This window comes from Simochromis diagramma, unplaced genomic scaffold (assembly GCF_900408965.1).
Source record: "Simochromis diagramma unplaced genomic scaffold, fSimDia1.1 OVJJ01000747.1, whole genome shotgun sequence".
Lineage (NCBI taxonomy): Eukaryota > Metazoa > Chordata > Actinopteri > Cichliformes > Cichlidae > Simochromis > Simochromis diagramma.
In genome coordinates, this window is record NW_024386897.1 from 1,389,016 (window position 1) to 1,415,326 (window position 26,311).

The 26,311-nt window shown below is 40.2% G+C and overlaps 1 protein-coding gene across 2 annotated transcripts; it reads right to left on the reverse strand.

The window, feature by feature from the left end:
* Positions 1-1,126: 1,126 nt before the first annotated feature.
* Positions 1,127-20,320, reverse strand: cacng5a (calcium channel, voltage-dependent, gamma subunit 5a). 2 transcript variants are annotated; one of them, XM_040034311.1, is made up of 7 exons: positions 19,648-20,320; positions 9,767-10,007; positions 9,019-9,060; positions 4,738-4,824; positions 2,890-3,030; positions 2,220-2,365; positions 1,127-1,975 (listed from the first exon to the last, which is right to left on the reverse strand). In XM_040034311.1, exons 2-7 carry the CDS (start codon positions 9,960-9,962, stop codon positions 1,712-1,714), a joined length of 876 nt encoding a protein of 291 aa, XP_039890245.1. In that variant the 5' UTR covers positions 9,963-10,007; positions 19,648-20,320; the 3' UTR covers positions 1,127-1,711. The 2 variants fall into 2 exon arrangements, with proteins under 2 accessions (XP_039890245.1, XP_039890246.1); XM_040034312.1 differs by lacking the exon at positions 9,019-9,060 and having other exon boundaries at positions 19,648-20,316.
* Positions 20,321-26,311: the final 5,991 nt, after the last annotated feature.

The following is a 26,311-nucleotide window of genomic DNA, read 5'->3' on the forward strand; positions in this document are numbered from 1 at the left end:
CTTACAGAACTTGGTTGAAGTGTCTCTATAGGAGAGGTATTTCACTATATGCAGAAACATCCCACTTAGCAGCATCTCCTTTGCACATCTTACATTCACAATAAACCCATCTGAAAATGGTATTTAATACAACCTGACTGACTCGTTCTACATCCAAGTAGGAACTTCAACCTTCAACTTCTCCCCTTTGGCATTCTCTTATAAACTAATAGTTTATAACTCTAAGTTAGCAGCAACACTCAAACACTGTTGCCTTTCTGATATTTTTGTTTCCTTCTTGTTTTATCTGTTTCAAAACTAATAAGTGCACAAATTAATTATAGGTCCTCTTTGAGTAAAAGGGTTGTTTATATACGGATAGTTAAGTTCGCCAGTGTGACGCAGTCCTGTATGTAATTCATGACGAGATATGAGTGCATATAAAGCATTAGTTTGTTTCCTATGTACAATAAAACACTCAGTTTCTATAGCCATTAGCATGTTCGTATTTAGGCCTTTAAATAATGTATCTCATACGTGTGAACAAGCAACCTATAATGCAAACCCATCCTTTGATGTCAACATTTACATTTCTTAGATGGACCAATGCGAACAAGCTTGAAAATGAGTAATATTATGCGTAAATACAAAATAATGACATATTCCTGATAGTGCTTAAAAAGTTTACAAAACTCTCATGGCTTCACAACAACAAACGGTTCTTATTCGGTGTACAGACATGGAGAAAATCAACTAAAAGTCATATAAAAATGTCAAATACCAACTGCATTGGACCCAACAAATACATCTTTTAACTGTTTATATATAAGATGGAACATCAGTAAAATTATCTGAGCAGTTGTGATTCACAGCTGTTTCATAACCTTAAGCCTGCACTTGAACATGAAAATGTTCAAAGCTGAATTTTAGAGCCTTCACATGAACACGTCTGAAACAACTGTGATGTGCATACAAAGATGTACATGGCAACAAAATGTGCAACGCTTTGCAGTTGAGGCTACTTTAATTAGAAACAGCTGAGCATGTGAGCATGTAATGCCTGTGTACACTAACACCGCTGTTGCACATGCACCATTTATAGAATAAATGAGAAGCAATTTTCTGAACCCTATTAGCTGATTTTCTGAACCCTGTTAACCTTTATGAGTGGCAAGTGCACGCTATTTGCTCAATTATCACATGATAAGAGAATCAGAGTGAGGAAACATTTTCTCAGAACAAGAACCTGGGATGTTTGAAGCACATCCAGCTACACTATGTGATTCCTCTGATTAGCTGCTTGTTTCTACGTGAAACTACATCGATGTAAAATGTTTGCATTTGAGGAAAAACCTGCAGATTCTACAATAATTACATATACAGAGCCTACTGATCCAGTTCTTACCTAGAGTCTAAAGCTAGCAGGGTGGCAGCCAGCTTTCACGAAAAAACTTGAGAAAAAGCTAATAAAAGTAAAACCAGGTAAAACTATTTCCTCTGTCACTTGTTGTACAGCCTGGAAACAAAGTGAACCTGCGACTTTCAGTTTACTGTTGCTCTCTACAAAATCAAAAACTGCTTAAAAAAATTAATGGTAGAGAGGGTAAAGATAGTTCAAACAGCTGAAGCGGAAAGATCGAGCTGGATAATATTAAATTATTCAATAATTTTATGTCAAAATTCAGGCAGCTCAAAAAGACCCCATCAGTGAAACAACCGCGCCTCATCTGCTTCAGCAGGGTGAGGAGGACATTTGTTCATACTCTGGACACTTGAGAAGGGCGGGGTAGTTAGAGGAGTTCATCTGGAGTGAGGCCTCGGAGGAGATGGAGGAGGGACTGCGACCACGTCCGGCCCAAGCGTCTGGATGGAGGAACTGACCGGAGTAATCTGAGCAGTTGCTGAGACGAGGTCTGTAGAAGCCCTGATGGGGCCTGTACATTTCCTCTGCTGTGTAACGCTTCATGAACAGGTACACTGACATCACACCTGCCGTCTGGGGAGGGAATAAACAGATTAAGGCTGGGACACAGTACATCTTCAGCTGCTTTAAGGACAAGATTTGCTAAATGCCTAAAGTACAAGGTAAATGATGCGATTAAATCTATACAAACAAAACTGAGACCAGTGCTAAGTTTATGTACATAAAACCATTAGTTAGACAGAAAATGGTTAAATATTACTGTGGCTTTGAAACATTCTTGTAAAATGTGAGATACTATTTGACTTTCTGAAGTTACCTCAGTGAGCAAGAAGGAGATGGCAGCAAACGCAAATGACCATCCATACTTGTAGCTGAAGTAAGCCTCATTAGTTTTGGTCCTGTTCAACATTTCATCATTAATATTGGAGATGTACAACACCAGACCTACAACCAAAGACAGACCTGTGGAAGGCAGAGAGACGAAATGATTAAAACTTATTTTATATAGCAAAGGTACACATCACTGATAGCTGCATAAGTTTGCATAATATTTTCCAAAGACAGGGTTAATGAAAACAATCATTCTTTCATATGACAGTGATGGACATGCACAAATATATTGGGCCAGTCTCTCTTAATCTGTGAATGCATGTGTTTTCAGTCCATTGCCACAGATGTATGAAATCAAACACCAGGGTTTGCAAAATTTGTGAAAAAATTGGAAAGTTTTGTTTACTTTCCTGCTATATGCAGCAGGGGTCTGGTAGCTGCAACACTGGCATACTGTAATTCATTTTACAGATTATAATGTGACAAGATGAATGACGTGCAACAGATGGTAGCACAGTTGAACCTTGTCCCCCAACCTCCCACCAAGCAAGCACACGTGCAAGCACACGTGCAAGCACACGTGCAAGAACACGTGCAAGAACACATGGCGCCACTTTGTCCATCTAGTGCAGATACAGTAAGTATAAATCAAGTACCTGACAAGATGAAGAAGATTCCAGAAACAAAGGCCAAGATGGTGCGATGTGGTCGAATGTGGCCGATATTACTGAGTACAAAACCAATGAACATGAAGAAGAGGCTGACCAGAGGAAAGGGTGTAGAAGAGCGAATCATCTCTAAAAGGAGAGAAGGGAAGCAAAAAGAAAATAAACTGATGAGTTTTAGTGTGTTTTATGGGTCCTTATCTTAGCTAATATAAAATTTCAATATCTGTATTTATTTATTTTTCTTATCAAAATTTGCTGTAGTAGCATCATGAAATATTCAGTCGGTCTATCTTATGCCTCACTCTCATGGATTTAGTGTTTAATTACCTTGACTAACTTTTGATTCTTTTACGTTAAGACGGAGCAGGGCCTGCTTGCTGTGAGAAAATGGCAAAAGACCTCTTAGAGTCTCTGGTACTTTTTCCCGAACCCCCATTGTGTTCTTCATTACCCCCAAAATATAGCCTTTTAGCTAAGTGGGCCAGATGTCTAAGGCCATAATCTTAATGGAATTTGGCTTTAATGTTCATTAGCTGGTAAAACTTTGGATTCAGTGGCAATCTTGCCAGTTGAAATCTACAAGAAATATTCAAAAATCTTTTCAAAATGAAAACATAAACATTTGGCTAGCAGATACATTGGACAGTGGTTTACTTTAAATGTCATCCTAAACTGCTGTTTTAAACATCCACTGTCACCAGATCTGGACCCAAATCCTTGAGGACTGTTCACAGCATCTCGATTAATTTATGGCACAAAAAATTCAGCCAGTTGAGTAAACAAGAGGAAGTCCAACCTAGTTCTAGTCCTAATTAATTAAATGGCTGGTCAGTGTATGCTCTCCTGTTGTTTCCCTTGTCTTTTGGCCATTTGTCCCTCTTCACAGCTTCCTGCTTGCCTCCTCATGTCTTTAGGTATTATTATTGTTAGCTTGTACTTTGCTGGAATTTTGTTTAACTCATCCTGTGGCTCTCATTTAGTTATTTGCTTCTTCCAGAAAATGCAAACCCTTACATTTTATTTTTCAACTTTTCTGCATTTGTGTCAGTTTTTTTCAACCCCCACATAACAGCATAAAAGAGTGTGCTGATCTTTGAGTTACTGCACCTACTCAGTATAACTATATAATTGCAGGCTCTGGAAAAACTGACTTCTATATAGCTTGGCAATGTTATTTTCCTACAGTTTGCTTGCTTGACTTGGTGAGACTCCACAGCTTTAAACTTAAAGTGCCAAATGCTAATGCGTATATGTATGCCCATGCATTTTCACCATGTAGGGAGTTATTTAAATAGCATCACTGAATTTTTCATTAACACTCAGTATTTGTCTTGCATGCATTTGCCTTGGGGATTATTCTATAAATTGCAATATCACTCCATCCTAAAAAAAACCCCACATACTGTATGAGATGACAGGACAGCAAAGAGGTGTGGACTTAATTCATGTGAGTTGTACTCAGGTAAAACTTAGTTATTTTCTGTTATCCTGTTAGACTTACAATATCAAAACAGGATTTACGTATGAATTGAGTGTTTGTTAAGAATAATCTTATCATTGTCTTGTAAAAAAAAAAAAAGACTTCTGACAAATGTATGTGGCTTCAGTTAACACAGTTCTTTCACACACTTCTATATAAAACATTTATGTTTTTATCATCTTGGTTCTGCATTTCTGTGCAGTAGCTTTGGTACGGTACATTTTTCTATGACTAAAACCGCTGTGCCCCTAGATGCTATTATGGTGAAGCATTTCAAACTAAATGGCATCTTTTCAGTTTAGAAAATAGACTGAAAAATGGTCAGAAATAATCATGACATGTGAACAGTTACTTACTGAGTACACTAACAGTGGACTCAGATGTCATCTGCACATTAGTGGGCATCACATACTCAATGGTAAAACACCGTCCATTCTCCTCTCCTGGAATAAAACACAGGGAAAATGATATTAAGTGAAATTTCAGTATATGTTTTTGTACACAAGCGATTAATTAAATCCAACCCTGAAGGTCATACAGTACACATGCAGAATACATGGATGTCTTGACATGATGAATACCTATAATGGCAAAAACGAATAAATGTCACAAATGTCATGTTTTCAAACAAGTTGTTGGAACGACGAGTTGCAAGTGGTATCTAAGGACCAAGCTCAGTTTATTTTCTCTGTGAGGCTCTTAAATTTAAATATCACTTAAAATCAGTCAACTTAGAAAGAGAATGGGGAGTTTATAGCTTCCACACAGTTTATGCTGTCAGTATTTGTTTGAGGAACACCCAACATTAGACTTTAACACCTTTCTCCTTATCGCGCTGACACATACAGTGCAAAATGTGGCAGCAAAACACACCAACTGATTTTTTTCATCACTTCATTAACTCCACACACTATGAGGTGTTGGATTAGGTGATATTCTGGGGTTCAGCATATGTAATTACCTTCATACTGCTTCCACAGAATACACATATAAGGATGTGTTATGTTTTTGCATAGCTATTTAAGAAAAATATAATATATCAAACAAATCTGGGAGATTCTTGAGACTGTTCTCCAAGGATTTAGCCAGTTATTGACCCCATGTTTATAGTCTTGCTGGTTTTCACTTTAATGAAAAGTCAGTTTTTATTGTGCATTTCTAGGGTTTCTTTGTGTATGCAAATATCGGGCCCCCACTTCTTAGTGATATCACATACAGTATGTCTACATTTGCACATATGCGCAAATACAGTCTGTAATTTGTTAGTTAATTACCTAACTATATCATGACATAGTTATATTTAACAGACATTAGGATTAATATGTCTGCATATGAATATAAGACAGACAGACAGCAGGAGAAACTGATGGAGGAGAAGTTTGTAAACGCAGACTGATTGGACCAGTTCAGGTCCACATTGTGTATACATATGTAAGTCATTGCAGATCTCCCTCAAACTTGCTCATTGTATCAGCTTTTCTTTTAACATAAAGTAAAAGCTTGAGCCACTATGCAGTAAGTCCAAGGTTCCCTTTGGTCATGAAATATTTTGTACTCCAGTCAACAGCGTTTCTGTACTACTACTAATCACCACTTTCTTTTTATTCCCAACAAAGGAAAATAACAACTATTACAGAACTTTCATGATGAAGACTTATGTTATTATTTCAATTTTTCTCTTATTTTTTATTATTCTCTATAATAACTGATTCTGGAATAAAATACTAACTGTAAAACGTGATATACTTCACCTGCCACAACACCGTGCAACCTCATTCACATTCACTGGTGTAACTACACACTGTGATGGTAAGCACTGGTTGTTTCTGGGTCAAATTAAGTGGGCAATAAGGCCATTCAATTGCCCCTAAAAAACACACTAAACCATTAGTTTGTTTTAACCAAAGGCCTGCTTCATGGCAGCAGAACATCTCTTACATAATCACAACTGGAATCCCAACATATTTACTAAGACTTAACCATTAACCCTGAAAAAGGACGAAGCAGCTCAATTGTCCTATAGATTAAATCAACAGTAAGTGGACTGATGTTAAAGGTTATGTTACCATTTAAGAAAAACACAAATATTCTTCCTGACCATACTGATCAAAATAATTGAAACATTCCCAGTGTAGGCTGGCTAAAGTGAAATGTTAAGCTAAACAATACAAGTTTGTAAAGATGGAATTTAATCAATAAAATCAGGTTTGCTGAAACACCTTTTTTAGGTTTGCTGTTCTTAAAAAAGAGACTGGAAAGGCTTACAAATTAGTATTAGTAGTTTAGAAATAACTATAATTTAATGCAAAGCTAGACAAAGAAAATGGAAGTGTGGCTAATCTCCCTAGATGTGGACATTCAGTTAAAAACAAGAAATACTGGTTGGTGGTGAGCAATATCTCATACTTTAAACAGGAAGAAGCTGGTGTTCTCCAGCTGTTTTAACACTCCAGCAGCTGGCAAACCAGAACAGATTAGATCTACAGAAATACTGGGAAAAACCTGCTTTACGGTTTTCCGAGGCAGCGCCCAGAACTTAACCAAGTAAAGTGAACTCTGAAACAATCTAAAGACAGCTCGTCTGACTTAGAGTATGACTAAGCTCAAACACTCCTGAAAGACACGTCCGTCTTGTCCTGACTGATGCATAAACAGTTGATCAAAGAAAGTTAAACCAATAATAAAAAAGAAGAGTGAGTATGATTATAACTGTTGGTTTGTCTACTACGGTGGGTTAAATACATTGTGTTGATCTGTACTTGTGAGCAAAATCAGACAAAATCAATTTAATGACCAAGCAAAAGAGGAAAAAACATGTTATTTTAATTGGTTAATACAGGGAGTGCAGAATTATTAGGCAAGTTGTATTTTTGAGGAATAATTTTATTATTGAACAACAACCATGTTCTCAATGAACCCAAAAAACTCATTAATATCAAAGCTGAATGTTTTTGGAAGTAGTTTTTAGTTTGTTTTTAGTTTTAGCTATTTTAGGGGGATATCTGTGTGTGCAGGTGACTATTACTGTGCATAATTATTAGGCAACTTAACAAAAAACAAATATATACCCATTTCAATTATTTATTTTTACCAGTGAAACCAATATAACATCTCCACATTCACAAATATACATTTCTGACATTCAAAAACAAAACAAAAACAAATCAGCGACCAATATAGCCACCTTTCTTTGCAAGGACACTCAAAAGCCTGCCATCCATGGATTCTGTCAGTGTTTTGATCTGTTCACCATCAACATTGCGTGCAGCAGCAACCACAGCCTCCCAGACACTGTTCAGAGAGTTGTACTGTTTTCCCTCCTTGTAAATCTCACAATTGATGATGGACCACAGGTTCTCAATGGGGTTCAGATCAGGTGAACAAGGTGGCCATGTCATTAGTTTTTCTTCTTTTATACCCTTTCTTGCCAGCCACGCTGTGGAGTACTTGGACGCGTGTGATGGAGCATTGTCCTGCATGAAAATCATGTTTTTCTTGAAGGATGCAGACTTCTTCCTGTACCACTGCTTGAAGAAGGTGTCTTCCAGAAACTGGCAGTAGGACTGGGAGTTGAGCTTGACTCCATCCTCAACCCGAAAAGGCCCCACAAGCTCATCTTTGATGATACCAGCCCAAACCAGTACTCCACCTCCACCTTGCTGGCGTCTGAGTCAGACTGGAGCTCTCTGCCCTTTACCAATCCAGCCACGGGCCCATCCATCTGGCCCATCAAGACTCACTCTCATTTCATCAGTCCATAAAACCTTAGAAAAACCAGTCTTGAGATATTTCTTGGCCCAGTCTTGACGTTTCAGCTTGTGTGTCTTGTTCAGTGGTGGTCGTCTTTCAGCCTTTCTTACCTTGGCCATGTCTCTGAGTATTGCACACCTTGTGCTTTTGGGCACTCCAGTGATGTTGCAGCTCTGAAATATGGCCAAACTGGTGGCAAGTGGCATCTTGGCAGCTGCACGCTTGACTTTTCTCAGTTCATGGGCAGTTATTTTGCGCCTTGGTTTTTCCACACGCTTCTTGCGACCCTGTTGACTATTTTGAATGAAACGCTTGATTGTTCGATGATCACGCTTCAGAAGCTTTGCAATTTTGAGACTGCCGCATCCCTCTGCAAGATATCTCACTATTTTTGACTTTTCTGAGCCTGTCAAGTCCTTCTTTTGACCCATTTTGCCAAAGGAAAGAACGTTGCCTAATAATTATGCACACCTGATATAGGGTGTTGATGTCATTAGACCACACCCCTTCTCATTACAGAGATGTACATCACCTAATATGCTTAATTGGTAGTAGGCTTTCGAGCCTATACAGCTTGGAGTAAGACAACATACATGAAGAGGATGATGTGGACAAAATACTCATTTGCCTAATAATTCTGCACTCCCTGTATACGTCTGGCTTCTGTAGCATAACTAATAAAAGCATCTGTAGTGCAGGTACATGTCAGCTGACAACTTTTAAAGACCTAAGCACAAATATCATTGGATGCAATACAAAACATAAAGGAGATTGTTTTTTTCTTTGGTATCTAGATATCCAGCAAAATAACAGAACATAGTACTGCAAGTACAGTAAATTGTTGTGATTACTGGAGGAATCGAGAGGGTAAGAGCAAGAATGGATACCTGGTTTACTCTGGGACAACACTTGTCTGGACGGTTGTTTCTCTAAAGAAAAGATTTAGAACGGTTAGTATTTCCAATATTTTCCAATCAAGAACTGTGGAGGAACACGTTAAGAAGGTGTTTATCCATGCAATGTGCTGTGCTTCTGCAGTTGCTTTTAATGTGGAATGGTAAAGTGAAAAATGCAGGTCAAAAAGAAGGAAAAGGAAAGTCCAGTTACGGAGCAGAGAGGAGTGTCTGCACCAACCAAAATCTGGCACCACTGAATGTAAATCAGCAATCGGTTAAATCATGAGAGAAGCAGTCTTGAATAGCTCTCTATCAACAGGAAAAGTGATTTTGAAGGATACAGCATAGGACTGGAAAACAGTTTGGAGATAGTATACAGGTAAGGTAATGGATCATAAAGCTACGCAGAGGTGAAGGCAAAGTTTCAAAGTTCATGCTCAAACATTCAAGTGCAAAGCAAAAACAAAAATACATCTTCTATACTTGCAGCAGTCTAGTGGTTAAAGAGAAGTAAAAAAAGGAAAGAAATGAGAGGGAAAAAATGCAATGCACAATATACTGCAAACGAGACAATGCAAAAAATTTTGGTGAATGTGTGCTTCAAACTTAGCTGTGTATAATAATAATAGTTCTGAAAGATGGCATCACGATTTCATTTCTACTTTGTTACTGCTTTTGAGACTAACAGGAAATCTACTCTACTGTGTTCAAACTGTATTCTGACTTCAAACTAACTCACCAGCCAAAAAGCAAACCCTCCACAGACCAGAGTGGAGCGACATGCGCATCTCGGTGCTCTGGTTGAGAGGAAGGATGACGCCTTCTTCCAGGTAGAGCCAGTAGTCGGTGCTCACAGCGATCCCCAACAGGCCGAGGCCACAGACGGCGAACACGCTGCTCAGCAACGTTAGCGCCTTCCTGCCACATAGGCTCATACCACAGCCTCAAGAGCAGGGGGGCACCGGTGGCGGAAAATGGAGCTATGAAAGGGAGAGAGAGATAAACATTTTTACTTTTATTTTTTTCCTTTTTTTTTTGTAAAATCCACTTTTTTCGGTGCTCAGAGGTGGTGGTTGGGCCTTTGGGTGTTGTCATGTGTGACGTTCTGCAATATTTAATTTCACTCGAACTAAGGCTTACGACTGAAAATGGAGATCAGGTAGAAACAGAAAGTAACAAACACACCTGCAGACAGGACAGTTTTATCTCTGCTGAATTTTAAATCTGGGAATGAGTCTCTTTCTTTCAAATCTCCCATTAATCTTTAAATAACCAAACTGTGCAGGACGAAAGATTTAGTAGAGCATGTTTGAGGAAAGTTTTTCACTTGACTACCCTTGACTGCTTCCAGGCAGAAAGAACACTCCTGCAATGTACCTAACAGCACTGATTGCACCCAAAGGAGAATTACAAAACTGAGTTTGTTTTGATTTGTTTCTGCTTTAATAATCATGTCTATGATTATTAAAGCAGTTATGTAGTCGATACATAACTGTCTGTTATGTATGTACTACAGCTGGCATACAGTATGTCACAGCATATGAATGTGAGTGCTTGCCAAACAAAACGATGGCTCTGTTCTTAGCTGAAGCCCACTTTTGCCGGAAGCTAAAGCGCTGGGAGGCTGAGATACATGTTGAAAGGAATTGATTTCACATAATGAGATCTCAGCATGCTGCTACTTTGAGCACCCACTGTGAGCTTGGGAAGATGGAGAGAGAATTTGTGAAAGGATTTTGAACTTTTCAGAAAATTCGTCGCATTTGGAAATCGCTTTCCTCCAACAATTCCTTATATGAAGACTTAATACAAAGCCCAAGTTAGAAGAAAAGAGTGAGATCTCCATGCAACTGTCAGCATGTAGTGAGGAACAAGTTTGCATAGTGAGGAAAAGTCCATGTAATACAGTAGAGAGAAAGACGATCATTTCCCTTTAAGCAAGCTTTTGGTAACAATGTGAAGGAAAAACTCCCTTTTAACAGAAGTTAACCACTGAAGTATCAGTCATCTGAGGGTGCGCATCTCAACCAGTTAAAGCACACAGTGAGAGAAAAAACAAAGTCTGATGGGGATAGTAACTTTAGATCAAAACCACACAGTTCATGTAGTGATGCCAGTTGTAAGCAATTGAAATGCACATACTGTAAGTAATCAGAATTCACCAAGCACAGAAGCAGCATTAATGGAAAAGGACTATTACTAAACCTAAGCTATTCTTGGCTCTGTTGCAATCAGCAGCTATTCATTTACAATGACCATAAAGGCTGTATATTCAGGCAATTGCTACTGAGCTGTAAGTAGATGGATGCATTCCACTCAGTAACCCTTTTTGTGTACTTCACTTACCCAGAAGGGCTGTTTTAGCTGTACAGTACAAAACCCACACACTGGAGTAGTGACTGTGCTTAAATATACAGTCTTGAACAACCCTTCATTTTTTAAAATATTTTTAAATCAACAGTTCTCCAGGCTTTCTGATGATCTTTCAGACATTCTCTTGGGACATTGGCTGCTGGGGGGCACTGCACACCACCCAGAATTTCCAGTAAATTAATCAATCAATCAGTTAAATCAGATTATTATGAATTTCAAAATCTTATTTGGTTTTCATATGTACCTGTTATCAGAGATGTCAACTCTAATAGCAGGGAATTAACTAGGCAAATGATTTTTTCTTTCTTTCTTTTTTGCCATTTTTTTTTCAAGTAACCTATATTTGACAACAGCATAAATAAATTGGGAAATTCTGTTTTTGGTGTGCCACCCCATTATTTTTAGTGGCCCCCATATTGCCCCTATGAAAAAATTCTGGAGCAACCCCTGCCCCCTCTGTCCATCAGTAAATAAGGGTGTGACAATCATGGTGACACTGTAGAATCATATAACTAAGACCCCAGTCACACAGGCCAAGAGAATAGTTCATGACCATCTGGCACCCAGTTTCAATGTGACTGGATGCCGGAGGTTGATGGTAGTTGTTGGAAAATGATTGTTAAAGTCCCAGTCATGCTGGCCCATAGGCAAGTCAGTGACCCCCTGAAAACCACTTATCATTAGAGAAAAATGTGTATTCCACAACTGGTTGGCAAAAGACTCATTGCTTTGGTCAGTAGCATATTGTTACAGTCATGGTTTGAATGGAAATGATGGACTTGTCTGCAACAACTGTCCAGCTACACTCCAAGATGTAATAAGAAAACTAGTTTGCATTGCACTTTTTCCAAGCTTTACTACTGTTTGGCTAATAATTAGTGAGCATTTCAAGACAAACATGGTGTGCACATGGTGTGGATATAGATATTTATCCGTAGAAATTTGTGCTTGTATCAGATCCAATGTGGCTGTTAACTTTTCAGCATGGTGTGCATGGCATCAAATTGTAATAGTGCTTGGTAGAAAAAGTCTCTATTAATAAACAGCTGAAGCTGTTTCAAACAAAATAGTTCAGCTAATATCTGACTAAATACAATTGCATTGATGTCCAAAACGTTTCTTGCCTTTCTATGTGTGTACCAAGTTCCCGTCTCTCTGGTGACTCAACCTGCACACCTGATAATCAGCCAGTCATCAAATTCCAGCAGTATTTAAGGTTCTGGTCTTTACATCAATTGCTGCAAGACCTTTAGTCACCTCCGCGTGGTGCTAACACTACAAGTTGGATCTATTTTTGTGTGCCGTGTGTGTGTGTGTGTGTGTGTGTGTGTGTGTGTGTGTGTGTGTGTGTGTGTGTGTGTGTGTGTGTGTGTGTGTTTGCGCATGTGGTAATCTTTATCTCCTGTCCCTCAGGATCAGTTTCTCCAATTTCCACTGTGCCAATTGCCTTGCCCTGTTCACCACCTTCACTCTGCCTTCGTAAAGTATACCTGTCTCACTTCTAGCTCTGTCCATTAAACTTCCATCAGCCAGCCATTTCCCTCACCAGCCACAGCTCTGGGGCCTTTTTACTGGAAAAAAGAAGTATAAAATCACAAGCTGTTTTCAATTAAAATCAGTGTCTCGGACTAGAAATAACCATGGTCGACTTTGTGTTACCTGACAAAGTAAAAACAATGAAAACCAATGAGCACTGCTGATTTTCATGTTTGGTCTAGTCCACCAAATACTCAATAATGTTTCACCTGACTTAATTAACCTCAACAAAGCCTTCATTTGTGCATTTGTGAAAGGGGAAATCACAAGTCATTTCTTGTCAGTTTACATTAAGTGACATCACAGATGCATAAATTACAAATTGGGATTTTTAGAAGCTGCTTAAGCAAGCATTTTAGCACGCCATAGGGACTGAATACAAGACAAGTTTTAAGTATTAATCTAACAATGTTTTTTACGGATGAGTTCATAAATTAATACCACTGCTCTCCAAACAGTTTTAACCATTTCTCCCTACGCTAGGCAAGAAGTGAAAATTGCATTGTATAAAAATATAATATGATCCTGTCTTTATTGTCACAGTTTATGGTTATTATGAGGAAACTGTTGCACTGGCAAATGGAGGAACTTCTGCATCACTGTCCCTGTAGTGTCTGGCTGAATTATGCTTCAAGTGTTAAAAACGTTTGTAGAGTTTGCAAAATGTGTTACATTTTACTCCCTAAGAGTATTTTACAAAATTATTTGCAAACATATACCAGTTAATAGAATGTGCAACCAATAATAATAATTCCCTCATTCAGGGGTCCCATACTAACAGACCTGGTATTATTTTTCATGTTTGGTTCTTTTCTTTTACATTATTCCTTTAAAAAAAAACCTAAATAACAAGTCTTCTAGTTTTAGATGTCATCTTTAGACTTAAGCACTCAGTTTCATCTATCATCTATAATCTGTTAAAATAAACTACATGTAGGTTTGTCCTAGCTTGTGTTTCTTACTATTATGAAAAGCAGGGACCAGGAGTAGAAAAGACAGCACCAAAAAAAAAAGGTTCTTAGTCCATCATAATCAGTGAGATCCAACACACTTGTCAACACACACACAATTACCATAACCAGTCATTCATTAATACTAATAATTCTGTTCATTGTTCTGTTCTTGAAAGGACAGTGATTGTGACTGATCTTAGATGAGAAAAATGTGTTTTCATTTTGAAAGCTTTTTCTTTAAATGTTCAAAGCTACGGGCACCAAAGCTTTGGCTCTTGTTGTGGGATCAAAGGAGTACACAAAACACTCTTCTCCTGCATACTTATCAGAGCTGCCTTTGGAGGAAAATGTCTGAACCTGTGACTAGAAACCATCCATCAATAAATGCGAGGTTTCTATTTGTTGCCGTCTTCTCAAAAGTTGCGTGCTTGTGCAAAAACATAGAAATGGCATTAAAAAAAATAAGCAAGTTAAAATGTCAGTAATGAGTTTTATTGGGGATGTTTATGTAGTTAATGGAAGTCAGAATGCTCAAAATGCAAAACCATTTGCTAATTAATTTGAATGAAAGTAAATAATGTTCACATTTTCTGCCACTAATGTGATACAAGGCCACTAGGGGCCCAGAGGCGAAGTAAGGGAAATGTACACAACTGCTAGAGTAAAGGGCACATCATCACCAAAAGTAGGGCAATTCCTTTTCTGCCTACTTCCTTAATATGCACCGACCCTCCTGTCAACCCTAATCTAAATGGCTCACTGCCAGAAATACAGCATTTTCCCTAAATTGAAAATCCAGAGGTTTTTCATCAAACGATGGCAAAGCAAGAAAACACATTTTGATCTATATCTTTTTGGTAATAAAAATATATTGTAACTTGAACACAAATTGTAGTAAGTTATCCAAATGAAATCAATATTATTTATATCAACATATCTCTGTATAATTATGATATGTCAGTAGTCCTTTCGTGGTTCATGAAATAGCATTGCTATAAAAAAATTCATGATTTTTGACTGATACCTTTGATTGTCAACTAAAATATGCAGTCACAAATTAAAATAGTCACAATGTTACCATGAAGAATAGATGATGTCCATCACAGCTGAGTTTGAAGTTTTGAAATTCAAGTATTTGGAATTCAATTCAAAATGCCACAAAATGGTTGTGAAACCTATGAAATCTCGCAATGAACACCCTCATTTGAATTTGTGTATTTGTTCTTCTGCGTCAAGGGTTCGTCAGTGTCGTAGCGCGGATCTCTTTTGGCATGCTTATTGACCCAGTTACTGTGGCTGTAAGAGCGTGGCTGAGTGCATGTCCCTCTCTTGCTTCTGATGTGGACAGGCAACTAACACTGTGTGAGTTAGTTCCTGTTGGCTGATGTTGCCAGGGCTGGCTGGGGGAGCCTAAGGACAATAGCAGTCCAAAGCAACAGAGAGGAGATATGCCATGTCATCAAGCCACAGTCACAGCTGGGTGAAGCTGGCAGCCCCATCACTGTGTGGCTGGGAACTGCTTATATATTTTCAGCAGGCATACTAAAGGGGAAACACATGTCAACAGTATATATCCACAAGCTCATCCACGCATCAGATCTACAAATATCCATGAAGTGGGTCATACGGTATATCTCACAAATTATACTTGTGAATGAACACATCATTGCGGAGCCAGTTGTCTACAGCCAGTTTCTGTTAGCCTCACTTCACACATAATAAATCTTACAGAGGGAACGTGTCATGAAGGGGTTTCAAGCAGTGCTATTTTTCTATGTTTCCTCAATCCGTGATAGAGTTAAGAAATACAAATACAATCGAATAACACAAACCCAAATAAATGACACAATTATTTTACCTTTACTATCTCGATTAAAATTATTCATTTAGATAAGTCACTGAGTTTAGTTTCCTTATTTTAAAGACTACTTCAAATCAGCATATAGTCTTGGCTGTTAAGCAAGGTACCATAAACAACAGTTAAGGTTGTAACAATTTCTTTACATGCTCTTGTGTATAAGCGAGCATTTTCGATCCACACCAGCCTCAAGCACATAGCTAACAAGCAGGAATAATTTCTCAGTGGTCTAATTTTGGACATGCCTCCACTCTTGCTTGAAGGCATGCCTACTTAAAATCACAAAATTCATACTATAGTCCAAGCCCAATCTCTGCTGTAGGCCAGACAGCTTACAATGCCTCATCTGGCACGAAGCAGAGAAAGGTGGTGATGGTGGTGCAAGTTCAAGTTGTCAAGACAGAGGATAGTTTTAGTATTTTTAAAATAAAAAAGTTTGGTGAAAAAATTTGCCAATTTGTGTTACTATGTTGCTACGGCAGTTTAACCAGCTGACCTAATGTGTCTCCCTCCCACTCTCGGGACTCTAAAGCACTCTGTATCAAAATGCAGTCCATCTCTCTTCTGTAATGTCAGATCATCTTAATTTGACAGGGCAGCTCTGGATACAGAGCTGGATATAGCTCATGCCTTTAATTCTGTTCCAAATGTGCTTCCCTTATGATTTTTAGCAAAGCATTTTGGCTTTGAACTATCAGCCCTTGAGGATGCCATCATATAATATCATGATTTCTTGCTTCTCCACTTGATCTCTATATCTTCTAAGAATAATAAACAAACAGAATATAAAATAGTAGCAAAAGGCTGAACAAAGGCTATAGCTTATACCCTTAAATATATAAGACCATTTAAATACCCCATTTCCTTTGCCATGACTTTGTGTAAAGCCGGGACAATTATCTGAACTGCTTTTTTTCACTTAGACATATTCATAACAAAGAGTACAGACAGGTTCACTTTATTTAATAAAACGAGTGAATGGCACTTTTGTGATCTCTAAAAGGGTAGACACTTCATTGACTCTGGCACAAAATAAAATAGTGACCCACAGCAATAGCACTAACATCATTTCCTCATGTTTGTTGTAAGAACAAGTCTCCCATTTATTTATAAGTGCCTGACTTGGCCTTGTCGCCAGGCAACGCTATACAGAGAGGCCCACAAATTAGTTAAGCATGAATGAGCTGATGAGTGAGTCCCAAAAGAAGGCTTCCTATTTGGCTGTGCACTTTTACATGCTGGGGAGGGGATAGAAAGGAAACAGGAGAAAGACACGGGGAGGCAAATACATTTTAAAGGTTTACAGAAGGAAACATTAAAAAGACATACTACATGTAGCCACATAGGCACAGAATGATCTCAAAATGTAACTGGAGATAAAATATATCTAGAACAGGCATCCTAAAGTACATCCTGTCTACACTCTACAATACATTTACTTTATTTTTCCACAGACCCAGAAAGAAATGCTTAAAACTCCGGTAAAACTTTAACAGCAACTTTGAGAGTCTTACTCAAAATAGGTGTTTAAAAAACTGGGCACATGGCAGCTGTGATCAGCAGAGAGCACTGTGTTTACATTTTGGGGATATTCCCATCGGGGTGTTTTTTTGAGGGTGGCCGATCGCTGAACCAAGTGATTTGCTACCAGGACAGTAACTGATGCAATGGGGAACACTTATTTAATGCACTTTGTTTAATTGCTTGTGCTTTGTGCCCACACTGGGAATAGAGAATTAATTTAATAAATCCTGCAATTCTGACAAAAGACATATTGTACGTGGGTTTCTTTTATGAATAGATATGCTCATTAAATCATGGATTAAACCTACACTGATCTATTTACTAATGATATGTTATTTATATTTTTTGTCAGTGTTAGGTGATTGCAATGTTTTCTGCCACAGAGATAACAGGGGAACATGGAAATTGTTCACATTTCTCAAAAAGGAGCTACATTTTGCTTTTGTCATGAGTGACAACTGTGAGCATTGGTTATGTGTAAACAACAAAGAAATAAGGATGGGGAAAAGAAAAGAATTGATTATTTTAATGGCAAGACACGGGGACAGGGCTGTATAACCCTGTGTAGCACAGTCTCTGATCCTATCATGTTTGAAACGTGGCCTATAATAATGTTTTTACAAGGCTGCCATGATAAACATAAAAACTGCCAGCCAGAGATTAAACATGTATTTAATTTATGGCATTTATGACATTTGAGAACATGGGCACAGAAAGAAAACAGTTTAATGATGAGATCAGTAAAAATCAGTGCTTAACAAAAATCCCAAGATTTAGGTCGACTGACTTTCAATTAAATACCAAACCTCTAGATACATCTTTGAGCTTCTTTAAGAGCTATGTGGCTAAAGAGGCTTTTACAGCGGAGAAAAATTAAAAGCTCTACAAAATGTAAGGGGCTAATTCTGCAGATCTAACAGACTTAATTGAAAGTGCGTGAAGTCACATTTTCTGTCTTTGAGTCACAGCCTGAACCGTTATGTCCAGATAATAATAGACTGTAAACTACCTACATGTACCTCAATGCAACAAGTACTTTCTCACCTGGCGAGTGCACAAGTATCCACAATGCAGCCTGTATGCGTCTGAAACTGTTGAGAAATAATCCCCATACTGAATGAGTGTTTTAACAATGTTTGTTTGGTTGACACACTGACCCAATGACACGAGCTGCCTATTTAAATCTTAAATTATACAAATGCCAAGGATTAGTTTAGTATTACTTTACTATAGAATAATCATGATTTGTATTAGGTCAAATTATAATGTACACATGTATCAGATCTTACAGAATCATTTTCCATCACAACACCACAAAACTATCTACTATTTTAAACCTCATAACTATAACACATAATCATTCTGAATGGCCACCATCATATTAATGGAAGAAACAATTCAAGTAATTATTAGATGTCAGATGACATAAAGCAAATATATTAGCCTTATATTCAATCTCGATCGGAGTTTTCAACAAATCATTATGTCATTTAGCCAGAGAGACTGTTGTTTGTAGTGCAACCAGCCAGCTGTTTGTTAGACTGATACCAGTTAATCTTTGGCTCCGGCTTAAACCGCTGTCCGCGGTACTGAACCACTCACACACGTTCTCATATTGAATCAGTGATAAACTTAACCAAACCTGATGCTAAATAAGAATACCTCAGCTGTCCTTTTAATACACGCCCTAGGAATGCGCACAGTAAATACTGCATGTGTCTTGTTTTCCGTTTTAAAGCCGTGGGTTTTGCTTAAAAGTCTCAACGACTCTATTTTTTAATTCGTTTCCATCCCTCTAATCCTAAAAAATCTAAGAGCGATATTCTTTGTCACACATGTGATACTTTGGTTTTTCTGCAAGTTACAGCACTTCACGTGTCGATTAGCGGCATTGTGACACAATTGAAAGGGTGTAATAACCGAATAGACTTTGAGTCGGCATAAGGGAGGTATCGGCTTCTCTTCGACAGCCACTTAAGGCGTACATTTATCTTCTAAGTTTTTGTTTTAATCAACGTGCAACAAATCCTTTTGAATATCGCTAACATGTGTCAGAGAAAAGCAACTCCAGTCTTCACATGCAGATGTGAGTAAAGAATAGTCACATACAAAGCTTAGTAAAGGCTTCAACAGTAATTATGGAGACAAAGAGAAAACATGTGTTTTACATGTTAATATTTCAAACAAGTCTCAGTCTAATTGGAGCTAAGCAAAAACATTAGTAGCATGGGGGAGAAAACAACAACAGGAAAAGTACTCCGTGTTTTTTTTGTTGTTGTTGTTTTTTGTTTTTTTGCTTTCTCCTCCTCGAAATATTCTCTGTAACGACTTGCTTACAGTGGACACTCAAGGAAAAGTTGGCTAAAAATAATTTACCTTCGCGAAGAAGACTCGTCGATGAAACGCCTTTCTCCTGGTGTTCTGTTATCTTCTCTCTTGTCTTCCTGTTCAGTCACTCCGCGTTATCTCGGCTTTGGCTGGAAATAAGCCCGTTAACTGAACCTGACCCGCAGCTGCGTCGCTCGCGCACCACTACTATCCAAAACAGCAATACCTTCTGCCCGCGTGGAGTGAGGCACGTGGCACCCCAACTCCTCACTCCACCTCTCTTCAGGTGAACGGGAGGGAGGGAGGTGAAGTGACGTGATATGGATCAGTGAATTTGTAGTTCAAACCACATGCAGCGATAAGATTTCAGCAGATATTGTTTTGATATGAAGCAGCAGCACAAAAATCAAGCTCTGCTATAGGATTTACCACGATGTTATGCATAAAATAAAATTAAAAAATGACCTGTTTTGCAAGTATCTTTGTGACTCTGTGGTCTACCTTATAATCAATCTAACCCCCTTTGACCGCTGAAAATATCTCTATAAGCCTGTTAAGTTATATTTGTTGCAAATTCTGCTGCCGCCTTGGCCATTTCTTGAAAAAGACTTATTTTTTTTTATCTGGATAAGCCCCAAACAGCTTGTACCTCGTGTAAAGAATGCTCTCTCTGGATCACCCAACAAGTCACTTACAACAATGATAAGGGTTCAGTTCAATTTAGTTCAATTCAATTCAATTTTATTTATACAGCGCCAAATCACAAAAACAGTCGCCTCAAGGCGCTTTATACTGCAAGGTAGACCCTACAATAATACATACAGAGAAAAACCCAACAATCATATAACCCCCTATGAGCGGCAGAACCAGGCTCAGGGAAGGGCAGCCATCTGCAGCGACCGGCTGGGAGAGACAAGGAAGACGGGATAAAAGACAAGCTGTGGAAGAGAGCCAGAGATCAAGGGTGCAATACTCTGCATTTAATTATTATATTATGAGTTATTATTCATCTCTGACCCTCATCCACAGCACCTCTTTTGTCCTCCTGTCAACCCAAACCAGTGCTGGCAGATGAATCTGGTCCCACTGGAGGTTTTTTCCTGTTAAACGGGAGTTTTTCCTTCCCACTCTCGCCAAAGTGCTTGCTCATAGGGGGTTGTTTGATTGTTGGGACTTCTCTGTAGGGTCTTTACAATACAATATTAACTTACCAACTTTATGTTATACTTTTGCACAATATAAAAAAAACTCTTCCAAAGGATATTACCGGAATTTATATTTTGGTGTATATGTTTGCTTAATTTTGATGAAGAATACTAAAACATCTGTACAACATCATCCATATGGGTAACTGAGTTTATATCCAATGCTTGTAATGGCCATCATGTTCATCAAACCACCAGGCAAAGTTCAAAATTATATTCCTTCAGCATAGCTTGCTACCAGCTTTTAATAGCTGTACTCAGAACTAAATGACTAGATGAGTGAGAGTGAGTGGGAACATTTGTGTGTCCTCGTTGTTTTCCCATATCTGACCTTCACTTTTCCATTAAGACGCAAACATTTTTTAAAATTTTGCATGTTGTGTCTTAAAAAAAGAGCCTTCAACAGGCTTTAATTCTTTTTCATTTCCATTCATTTATGTAACCTCTGTTTCTACTTGCACTTGAAACAGATGCACTGTATAGTCTGTGCACGTGTTTCCACATGAGATTAGGAGCTTTGTGTGATTGCTTAAATCGATGAAAAAAGAATTGAAACTTATTCAATGTACTCATGAAGCTTATTCAGTAATAATTTTTAATGTGATGTGGCGAAGCACTAATCTGTTGGGTTCTTTTAAGAATGAATTTAGCACTTCTATACATGGATATTCATACAGTCATATACAAGCATGCTAATCACTCCCAGATGACTAACAATCACAACTGATCACAGGAGTGAACAATGAGCTGTCATCAGCTGTGCTCTGACTCGGCTTTGTACATAACCACTCTCTGGCTCTACCGGAAGCCAGACAGGCCCCTTCTCTTTCTATTTTCCATTTCTTCTTGTTTAATAAGGCCATCTCACTTGTCTCATCATTACAGTGCATAATTTCTTTTTTTTCTGCTTTCAAACAGAATCTAAATTCAGAAATGCTCAGCATCGTCCTTTTTCATTCATTCTTCATTTTTTATGTATGTAAAACAAACATAAATCAGTTAGCTTCAGTAATGCACTCTTTCTTAGTCATTAATCACAAAGATACAAATGTGTATCAGGCAGTAATAGTAATGTATCTACTCTACTTAAGGCTAGAGCAATTCTCATAAAAACTATGACAGTATATCATTTACAGTAGCTCTAGAACTTTCACAACAGCTTAAGTTATTCTGATGTGTGTGTGTGTGTATGTGTGTGTGTGTGTGTGTGTGTGTGTGTGTGTGTGTGTGTGTGTGTGTGTGTGTGTGTATGTGTGTGTGTGTGTGTAAAATAGAGAATGAGAGAAACCAATAGACTGAAACATAACAAAAGTTCACACACCAGCTGGGTCCAACACTAAACATACTGCAGGACTTTTTCTAATCAGATGGCAGCTAAGCAAAACCCTGCATACCCAAACAATATCATCCTTTTCTCTATTACAACCCAGAACAGAATAAATAAATACAATTTTGATTCATTTAGTAGACTTTAAGTCATATTAAAGAAAAGGAAATGATTCCCTTTCAGACTCACGTTGTCATATTTAGGTCAAATTTGCAGTGTGACGGGCTCAACAATGAGATTCAAGAGCTATAGAGCAAGGATTGAAAACTGAATAAAACCAGGCTCAGTTTGTTGTAAAATCCTGGCAAGCCTCTTCTTATTACTCTAAGCCACATTGGCTGCCTGCCAGCAATGAGCTATAGTAATTATGGGCTCTCATTTAAGAAAATTTCAGTAAGATGGATGAAAGCTATCAAGTGGGTTGAGAATAATATGAGCTCAAGTTTTGCGACTAACAAGATAACGGATTCTCCTCTGTCTTGGTCAAGGTGGAAAGAAATTAGTGGAAAACTGTTCAGAGATCAATACTATAATGGAGGCAGCAGTAAGAAATGCTTGCAACCTGTTTTCACTTGTCTTTGTTTCTTTCTAAGACTAATAAGATTAGCTCACAATGACCACTGAGATGGTTACTCTCTTTTGTTTTGCTGCTTTCTTTAAATTGGCACAAGGTACATGTCAAATGTTACATTTTGTTTAGACTACACTAAAGAGGCATGTCAAGCTTATACTGTCATGTCAAAGAGAAAATATGCTAGTGTGTGAGAAACAACAAATATGACATCACAATCTATAACAGTAAGCACTATGGATGCTGGTGTGTTTCATGAAAACAAAAATCTGATATTCTGACAGGTATTTGATTAGGTGGCAATCATGCTATGCTTCTGAAATGTCAGCGTAGTGCTCAAACATGCTAATGGGCTCTACATTAATCCCTTTCTGGTAGAAAAGTAAAGCCCCAGGTGCACAAAAAACCTAATCTGCACCACATCTAAAGATCGTGCGGTGTCCCTCAGCTGTGGCACGTCTGTAATGCTCTTCAGTCTAAGTCAACACTGATTACTCGTGACAGCAGTGACTACCACACTATGTCTTCCATCAATAACAACCCTCTTCCTTCATCCGGACTTCAGCTCAATAAAGTCACATGTCCTCCATCTGTGCAGAATATAATCATCCTAATACATTTCAAGCTAAATGGATGAATGCAGGTAAAAATTCAGAAATATGTATTGCAGCACATTAGATGTTGGACTGATTATATATATATATATATATATATAAACCTTTGAACCCTGTCACCATACACAGTTACAGTACCTGTAGGATATGCTTATATAGTCCAATATCGCTCTTTAGCAGTTTGAAAAAAAAAAAAAAAAATATATATATATATATATATATATATATATATATATATATATCCTCCTTGAATCGCTACCTTATCGTGGTGGAGGGGTTTGTGTGTCCCAGGGATCCCAGGGGCTATGTTGTCTGGGGGCTTTTGCCCCCTGGTAGGGTCTCCCATGGCAAATTGGTCCTGGGTGAGGGACCAGACAAAGAGCGATTCAGAAGACCCTCATGAAAAGGATATCGAGGGAACAGTTTACCCTGCCCGGGATAGGGTTACCGGGGCCCCGCCCTGGAGCCAGGCCCGGGGAGGGTGCCCGAGGGCGAGCGTCTGGTGGCCGGGCCTTAGTCCGTGGGGCCCGGCCGGGCACAGCCCGAAGAGGAGACATGGGCCCATCCTCCCGCAGGCCCACCACCCGCAGGAGGTGCCATAGGGGTCGGGTGCATTGTGTGCCGGGTGGCGGCCAGGAGCGGAGGCCCTGGCGGACTGACCCCCGGCTGCCAAGACTGGCAATAGGGACATGGAATGTCACCTCTCTGGTGGGGAAGGAGCCTGAGTTAGTGCGTGAGGTTGAGAGGTACCGGCTAGATATAGTCGGGCTCACCTCTACGCATGGCTTGGGCTCTGGAACCAGTCTCCTGGAGAGGGGCTGGACTCTGTCTCAGTCTGGAGTTGCCCCTGGTGAGAGGCGGCGGGCTGGGGTGGGTATTCTAATATCCCCTCGGCTTGCTGCCGGTACGTTGGGGTTTTTCCCGGTGGACAAGAGGGTTTGTTCCCTGCGCCTTAGGGTCGGGGAACGGGTCCTGACTGTCATCTGCGCTTATGCGCCGAGTGGCAGTTCAGAGTACCCAGCCTTCTTAGAGTCCCTGGGGGGGGGGGGGGGTGCTGGAAGGTGCTCCACCTGGAGACTCTGTTGTCCTGCTGGGAGACTTCAATGCTCACGTGGGTAACGACAGCGAGACCTGGAGGGGCGTGATTGGGAGGAACGGCCTCCCTGATCTGAACCCGAGCGGTGCTTTGTTATTGGACTTCTGTGCTAATCACAGTTTGGCCATAACGAACACCTTGTTCGAACATAAGAGTGTCCATAAGTGCACGTGGCACCAGGACGCTCTAGGCCGTAGGTCGATGATCGATTTTGTAATCGTATCACCAGACCTGCGACCATATGTTCTGGACACTCGGGTAAAGAGAGGGGCTGAGCTGTCAACTGATCACCACCTGGTGGTGAGTTGGATCAGGTGGCGGGGGAGGACGCTGGACAGACCTGGTGCACCTAAACGCGTAGTGAGGGTGTGCTGGGAACGTCTAGCAGAGGCCCCAGTCCGCGAGATCTTCAACGCACACCTCCGGCAGAGCTTCAACAGCATTCTGAGGGAGACTGGGGACATTGAGTCCGAATGGACCATGTTCAGCGTCTCCATTGCCGAAGCTGCTGCATTGAGCTGCGGCCGCAAGGTGGTTGGTGCCTGCCGTGGTGGTAATCCCCGAACCAAATGGTGGACATCAGAGGTGAAGGGAGCCACCAGGCTGAAGAAGGAGTCCTATCGGGCTTGGTTAGCCTGTGGGACTCCCGAGGCAGCCGACAGGTATCGACAGGCCAAGCGGAATGCGGCTCGGGCTGTGGCTGAAGCAAAAACTCGGGTGTGGGAGGAGTTCGGAGAGGCCATGGAAAAAGACTTTCGGACTGCCTCGAAGAGATTCTGGCAAACCGTCAGGCGTCTCAGGAGGGGAAAGCGGTGCTCTACCTGCACTGTGTATAGTGCTGGCGGAGCGCTGCTGACGTCGACTGAGAAAATTGTCAGGCGGTGGAAGGAATACTTCGAGGACCTCCTTAATCCCACTGACACGTCTTCCGAGGAGGAAGCAGAGTCTGGGGATGAGGGGAATGACCCGCCAATTTCCGGGGGCGAGGTCACTGAGGTAGTTAAACAACTCCTTGGTGGCAGAGCCCCTGGTGTTGATGAGGTCCGCCCCGAGTTCCTGAAGGCTCTGGACGTTGTAGGGCTGTCCTGGTTGACACGCCTCTGCAATGTTGCGTGGAGATCAGGGGCAGTACCTGTGGACTGGCAGACCGGGGTGGTGGTCCCCATCTTTAAGAAGGGGGACCGGAGGGTGTGTTCCAACTACAGGGGGATCACACTCCTCAGCCTCCCTGGGAAAGTCTATGCCAGGGTGCTGGAAAGGAGAGTTCGTCCGCTAGTCGAGCCTCGGATACAGGAGGAACAATGCGGTTTTCGTCCTGGTCACGGAACACTGGACCAGCTCTTTATCCTCTCGAGGATACTTGAGGGTGCATGGGAGTTTGCCCAACCAGTCTACATGTGTTTTGTGGACTTGGAGAAGGCATTCGACCGTGTCCCTCGGGGTGTCCTGTGGGAGGTGTTGCGGGAGTATGGGGTGTCTGGCCCATTGCTACGGGCCATTCGATCCCTATACAACCGTTGCAAGAGCTTGGTTCGCATTGCCGGCAATAAGTCGGACTCGTTCCCGGTGGGTGATGGGCTCCGCCAGGGCTGCCCTTTGTCTCCGGTTCTGTTCATAATTTTTATGGACAGGATTTCTAGGCGCAGCCAGGTGGCGGAGGGCTTTCGCTTTGGTGGCCTCAGAATCTCATCTCTGATTTTTGCGGATAATGTGGTTCTGTTGGCTTCATCAGGTGAGGGCCTCCAGCTCGCACTGGAACGGTTCGCAGCCGAGTGTGAAGCAGTGGGAATGAGGATCAGCACCTCCAAATCTGAGGCCATGGTTCTCAGCCGGAAAAGGGTGGAGTGCCCACTCCGGGTTGGGGATGAGTTCCTGCCCCAAGTGGAGGAGTTCAAGTAT

Bases quoted from the DNA above. Each gene is read 5' to 3' on its own strand.
- cacng5a (XM_040034311.1), bottom strand. From the start codon at position 9,962: ATGAGCCTATGTGGCAGGAAGGCGCTAACGTTGCTGAGCAGCGTGTTC. The intron at 4,825-9,018 runs GTATCCATTCTT...GTTTTATTCCAG, and splicing joins GTTGTCCCAGAGTAAACCAG to GAGAGGAGAATGGACGGTGT. The intron at 2,366-2,889 runs GTACTTGATTTA...TGCCTTCCACAG, and splicing joins AATCTTCTTCATCTTGTCAG to GTCTGTCTTTGGTTGTAGGT.